At 45.7% G+C, this 6,868-nt stretch overlaps 1 protein-coding gene across 1 annotated transcript; it reads left to right on the top strand.

Annotated features, from left to right (window-relative positions):
- The first annotated feature begins 1,725 nt into the window (after positions 1–1,725).
- On the top strand, positions 1,726–1,995 carry LOC112612776 (late cornified envelope protein 3A). Its single transcript, XM_025367695.1, has one exon. The coding sequence runs from the start codon at positions 1,726–1,728 to the stop codon at positions 1,993–1,995; it is 270 nt and encodes an 89-aa protein (XP_025223480.1).
- Positions 1,996–6,868: the final 4,873 nt, after the last annotated feature.

Genomic DNA, 6,868 nt, shown 5'->3' with positions numbered 1-6,868 from the left:
GATTATTTTAAAATTCATGATAGTGGTTTTTATTTAGAGGCTATAGCATATTGTATTGTATTATTAGAGATGAATTAATTGATAAATTTATCACAGATATAAGTAAAACCAAATGGGAAATAATATTCCATTTATATGAATTCATCATACACAAACTTCAAGCATTATCACAGATTTTCATCAAGTGAAATGCATACAACCCCATCAACCTCATCATTATCAACAAATTCAATGACATTTTAATGAATTACTAACATAATGTATAGGATTAAACACAGACAGCCAAAAACGGATACCCCTTTTTTCCCATTGAGATTTCTGTTGACCCCACAGATGGAGGTCACATTTTTATACCATCAGCTCCTCCCTCCACTCTACTCCTCTCCCCTCACAGTGCCCTATGCCACCTATAAGATGCCATTATATTCCCTGAAGGCACTACCTCTCAAGCCATGGCCCCAGCTCCATTCTTCCATCCCTTACTCAATCCAAGTCCAGTGAGCTCAGTGCAACCAACACCTCAGGACAGCGGCTGATTCCATCACCCATGCAAAGGAATCCACAAAGCAATGGGGACTGACACCCAAAGGCAGTGACCCCAGGCCTGCCGTGTTTGCGCACACTTGTGCTGCGTCGCTTAGCACATAGGATCTGATTTAATTGCTCAGTTGTCTATCTGGCCTTCTGAGAAGCTGTGAGCTAGTCAAGGGGAGAAATGTGTTCTGTCTGTCCCTATATTACCAGGGCCCACAAAGGACGTACCCTGGCTTCGGAGCATGTGAGCTGAATGAAGAAAAAAAAAGTGGAACAGCAGCCAGGGGGCCTGAACGGTGGATAATTGGACCGTCATCGGGATTTCCTGCTTCCCTTTGGTCATTCCTCAAAATATGCGCCTTAAGTATATGCTGAAAGCCTGGTCCTTGGGAGCGTGTGGTGCTTCCCCTCCCTTTGGGGAGCGAAGGAGGACACATGGTTGAGCTGTGCATCGTAATACCCAGGATAAAAGGGCTGAGGCCCTAGGTTCGTCAGTCCACAATCACCTCAGGAAGAACCTTCGCCTGCCTCCACCAAACTAGGTGAGCGTCCAGCTGGCGAGAGGAACTGGGCTGAAAGGGCTGCACAAACACGCCTGTGCTTCAGCAAGGAGAGGGGAGGAGGCAGACAGGGTGGAGGCGGCAGAGAGGCTGTGGTGGGCGGCCAGCTGTGACTGGGATGGGAGATGGGCGGCGTCGTGAGGAAGACAGACGAGTCTGCGAGCCACTTCAGGGGCTCCGCGATGCTGCGACCTCTGGACCCTCCTTTCCTCATGTGCCCGGAGATGCATTGCCTCCTCACACCCTCCGCTCACAGGCGTCCAGAGAGACGCCACCCTGGAGGGTCATGGGCGTTGTGTTCACGGGACGCCTGCAGGAGGCGCTGTTCGCGTCGGACCCGGAGGTGTGACAGGCCCCGCGAGGCGTGCGCAGGAGCCCCAGAGGCCCACCCAGGAGTGTCAGCTGCCTCCCAGGCAGGGGAGAGGGCCGGAGGAAGGAGCAGTATCAGGCCGGTTTAACTTCAGATCCCTTTGCATTCCCCTTCCCCAGGTCTTGGCTGGAGGGCAGACTGAGTTTAGGGAAAGGGATCCACAATTAAAGCAAAGCATGAAGAGGCCCTGGCCTGAAACCTGCATTGACACGTATTTTGCTTTGCTTTTATTTTGCCCAGGCTCCCCGACCTCCTGCCCAGATGTTCTGCCAGCAGAACCAGCAGCAGTACCAGCCTCCGCCCAAGTGCCCTGTAAAGAGCCCAGCACAGTGTCTGCCTACAGCTTCCTCTGGCTGTGCCCCAAGCTCTGGGGGCTGTGGCCCCAGCTCCGAGGGTGGCTGCTGCCTGAGTCACCACAGATGCCACAGGTCCCACCGTTGCCGGCGCCAGAGCTCCAACTCCTGTGACAGGGGAAGTGGTCAGCAAGGCGGGGGCTCCAGCTGTGGTCACAGTTCTGGGGGCTGCTGCTGACCTGAGCCACGAGATTAAGTGAAAATATCTGAGAAAAGAAAGTGCCAAAATGACTGGAACCAGCCCTAGCCTGGTGCTTCTTTGCTCCTGTCCCCTTTTTCCTACTGAGATGTTCCTTCATAAGTTTCAAGTACTCCCCCAAGGGGTTTATCCTGCTGGTCTCAGTGTTTCCCCTCCTTCTTTAATATCCCTGTGTTGTGAAGAATAAAGCTATGCTTTCTTGTTGCACCCTCTGTCCAGTGCGTTCCTCTCTGCCCTATGGGAGGCTGCCCCACATTGGGTACATAGGCCTATCTTAGGAACAGACACAAGTGGATCATACACCCCTCAACTCACAAAACCCTTTTAGTGGGGTTGTATGTTAGTATGGGAATGAGGTGAGCAGTCTGTCACAAGGTCAAGGACAGAAGCATGAGTTGGGAATAAACACAGAGCTCTGGAAAGCAAAGGGAATTAGCTTACTTCAGAAAACACTTTGGTAGCTCAGCCCTAGGCATGGCAGAGAAGAGGAGAGGCTCCAGACGGGAGCAGGTCCTTGGTCCTCTGGTTCCTCCAACTCCGATACTGTGTAGTCTTCATGACCCAGGACCACAGCAGCCCCCAGAGCTGTGGCAGCAACTGGAGCCTCCAGAATGCTCTGGTGGGCATGTCAGTGGGATCTGTAGGCCCATGGTGACTCTGGTAGCAGCTTCCTGCAGAGCTGGAACCACCACAGAAATAGACTGGCAGCAAACAACCAAAAGGATACTTGAGGATTAGGCACTTGGGAGGGGGCTGACAGAGCTGTTAGTTTTTCCTTTCAGGACATCTCAGCTCAGTGATCCCTGGAAGAAATGAAAAAGTAAATCATTGTTTTCTTTCTTTCTATCTGTCTATCTATCTATCTCCCTTTGTCCCTCACCATCTTTCTCAGACCCTGACCCAATGACCCTAAGCTCACAGTTTTGCTAACCTAAGGGCAGCAGGGAAACAGGGCCTTGGGCAGGAACGAATTGGCTCAGCGTGTTTGCTGATGAAGGTGTTCTCTCTTCCTACTTTGATTTAGAATCAGAAAAAAGGAGATGGGACATGGAGAGTGATGATGGTGATGGGTTCTACTCCAAGTAACAGCTCTTCAAAATCTAACCCTTCAGTAGGAAATTCAACAATTATTCAGTAGGTGCCGAGATGTTTTCTAATAGAAGGGCAACAGGAAGTCCCTATAACACCCAAAAATCTGGCCTTGATTATCAGGACTGTTGAAAACTAATTGTCCATACTATTTTATTCATTAATTCATTCATTCAAACAACAGGAGATGAGGACACAGTTCAGATATATGTTGACACAAAGGACTCGGAAATGTGTAAAATATGATTCTCATCTTGAGATGCTGACTGACAAGTCAGCAATCCACGTATGAGCTGGAATGATATGGACTATTACATAAGTGTGTGGGAAGGCCATGGGACTTATTCTTTGGATGGTAACTCCCGGTTTCCTTGACAAGAGTGAAGTGTTCAGACATTGTCACTAGTATCGTTTGTGGGTGTTGGGTGAGGTTTCTGGCCTGCAAAATGACCTGTGATGGTCCTGTGGTGGCCTAGCTAAAGTGACTAAGAAGAATAATGGGACCCAAGAGCCAGGAGTCCCTGGTCAGAAGGTTTCCTGGCAGAGGGAAGAAATGAAGCTGCCCTTTGAGAGAAGTTGGATCTGAAAGGGAAGCAAGCTAAGATAATGTGAGGCAGAATAGTGTGCAGACCAAGAATATGAGCACTGGAGTCAGACTCCATTGCCTCCCTCTTTTAAATACCGGGAGAAACCTAGAGGTGTCTAGGGAAAAACAAACCAAAAAATAAAGGCAAAATGAACCAGAAATGCTGGGATTAAAAGCAGAGACACCAATTAGCAGTCTAGATCTTTGATATGACAGACCTGCAAATCTAGCAGTCTAGATCTGTGACGTGACAGACATTGCTTCAGCATTTACTTGACTGCACTATTGATCAAAGAGATAGGAATGGTTCAGACACAGGGAAGCCCATATCACATCGGGCAGAACGCTCTAGGAAAAAGGAGGGATTGAATGATAATTGATGGGAGGAATAATAAAGTGACTGATAACAGTGGTAATTAAGTTTATTTCACCAGTGTTTCTGCTGAATATAAATAACAGCTTTTTAATATTTTCCCATTGCATTTAATTTTTTTTTTTTTTTAGGTGGAGTCTTACTCTGTCTCCAGGGCTGGAGTGCAGTGGCGCGATCTCTGCTCACTGCAACCTCCCAGGTTCAACTGATTCTCCTGCCTCAGCCTCCTGAGTAGCTGGAACTACAGGCACAAGCTACCATGCCTGGTTAATTTTTGTATTTTTAGTAGAGATGGGGTTTCACCCTGTTGGCCAGGAATTAGATAATTATTTGGCATATGTAAATAACTTTGATATCTTTTGGTAAGACATCATTATTGCAGCAATAGTTCTGAACATTCTAGTTCCATAAAGGTTATATGGAACATTCTAGTTCCATAACCTCTTCAAAGCTTGAATACGTTACAACCGAGACCAAAATATGAGTCTTTTCAAAACACTGTGGGAACATTAATTTTATACTAGGGCTTCAGCAATACATACAGTGAACTGACAAGAGGGTGAGGATATGGCTAATATCTATTTGTGGTGGTTTTAAGGCATGGTTCAAAGTTTTTTGACATTCCTTTCATTGAGAAGTTAGGCCTATGTCCACTTACCTTGAATCTAAGCAGGCTTGTGACTCCTTTAACCAAATGAATATGGTTGAAATATGCTATGTGACTTCAAAGGCTGGGTCACAAAAGGTCATGCAGATTCCATCTGGTCCTCTTAGGAGGCTGTCTCTGGGGAAGCCAGTACCATGTAAAAAGTCTGGCTATTCTAAGACCATCATGCAAGAGAGGCCAGATGTAGGTCCTCCAGGTGACAACCCCAGAAGAGGTCCCAGCTGGCATTCAGCATCAAGAGCCAACAATCCGAGTGAGCCTTCTCAGATGTCCAGCCCAGTCAGCCTTCAGGTGACCACAGCTCCAATCAACATCTGATGATAAATGTACGAAATGAGAATTGCCCTGCTGACTCCTTTCTGAATTTCTGACCCATAAAATTGTGAGAAAACCAAGATGGCTGTCATTCCACATCACTTAGTGTGTTGTTTCACATCACTAAGTTTTGGGGTGATTTGTTATGTAACAATAGGATATCCACTGATTTTCTGCCATCAGCAACTTACCTTCTTCCTTCTAAAGTTGTTGGCTCTGCTGAGGTGCCAATAGCCACTAGATAGCTTTCTTAGTCCCCACAAAATTCACCGCTTTCATGCCTTAATGTTTTTCCAAGGCTAGGTTTACCTCACCTACATTGACACTCATGACACACAGGGTATGAGAATCCAACTGAATGCAGAGCAAGGAAAATGTCAGCCTGCAACATGCTCAATCGATGTCTGCTCCAAGTAAAAAGAAACTTCATCTGTTCCCATCGTACCTACAATGCCTAGAGTGGCACCTGGCATTGGAGATACACTCATTATTGGCAGAAAAGCTGAGTGTTAGGAGAGAAGCTGAGGCAGGGCTTGGAATATGTCTGGGGTCCAGGGTCTAAAACCTGTCACGGCCTCTGGAATGTGTCTAGACTTGCTGGCTTCTTGTGTCTAGCACTCCCATTATCTCAAATAGCCATATGTTTCAAAGAAAATGATAACCATCACAGCTGTAGCTCATTTGCTTGATACATAGCTTCCTTTCAACCCCCACATCCTCACAACCTGTTTCTTTGTTTGATCACCAATAAATAGCGTGGGCTCTCAGAGCTCAGGGCCTTTGCAGCCTCCATACCAGCATTGGCCCCCTGGTCCCACTTTCTCTCTTGTCTTTTCTCATTCCTTTGACTCCACTGGACTCCGTAGCCCCTCCCCGCCCCCGGCAGGCTGGTGTTGGGTCTGATCACCCCAACACTCATCAAATGTTTGTGCAATCTCAGTCTCTATGAACCCTGAAATGCACACAATGAATTTTAGGCCAACTAGCTTCATCAATGCTTGAGGCTTTGCATGTACAACATAGCTTAGTGTGGGACTCAGGTATTCCCACAAGGAGCTTGCCCATCCTTTTTCTTTTTTATCCATTGTGTGTTTTAATTCTGACTTTTAAAGAGTACTTCCCAAGCATGTCTTAAGTGTACCAGGGCAAGAAGCCTATTACATTGATTCAAGTCTACCCAATTGTAAGTTTCATATCTCTGTTCACTTTCTCAGAGAACCCTTCTTAGCCAGTTAAGTGATTTGACTAGCAGAGCAGATTTGACTTCAACTTTCAGTCATGGTTCCTTTTGACACTTTTCATTCCAGTTTCTTAAGAAATAATGTGTCCAAGTATATTGGAGCAAAACTGATTTCTAGTTTGCCACTTTTTAAAAATGAAAATTTAAAGAAAGTATTATAATCAGTATTTCCAAAGTATCATATAGGTCTTATTCTCTGTCTAAAATGTCCATGCTCAACCTCTGATTTCCCTCAAAACTTTCTACTTTGACTTAGCCACAGCTATATGATTTATTTTCATCTTTCTGAAGTTATCTTGAGAGCCATTATGGCTTGGGTTAAACAGCCCCCTTTTTTGCAATATTATTTCCAAAATCCAGCTATCAAAATGAAACAGCACTGATGATTCACATCAATCACTTTGGTTTGGAGTAGAGATAAAACACTGCCATATTCCAATGTTGGGACAGGAGCTCCTCAATTAGAGTCCAACTATAATATGGCTGTGTCTCATTATTGTTGAGTTCACCAAGTAACACATGACAGAAAATAATAATAATAATGAGTTCAATTCTATCTCAAATCTCTTAAATTTACAGATA

This window comes from Theropithecus gelada, chromosome 1 (genome assembly GCF_003255815.1).
Source record: "Theropithecus gelada isolate Dixy chromosome 1, Tgel_1.0, whole genome shotgun sequence".
Lineage (NCBI taxonomy): Eukaryota > Metazoa > Chordata > Mammalia > Primates > Cercopithecidae > Theropithecus > Theropithecus gelada.
This window is presented reverse-complemented; position numbering and strand designations above follow the sequence as displayed.

Excerpts from the sequence above, each read along its gene's own strand:
- LOC112612776 (XM_025367695.1), top strand. The coding sequence starts at position 1,726 with ATGTTCTGCCAGCAGAACCAGCAGCAGTACCAGCCTCCGCCCAAGTGC.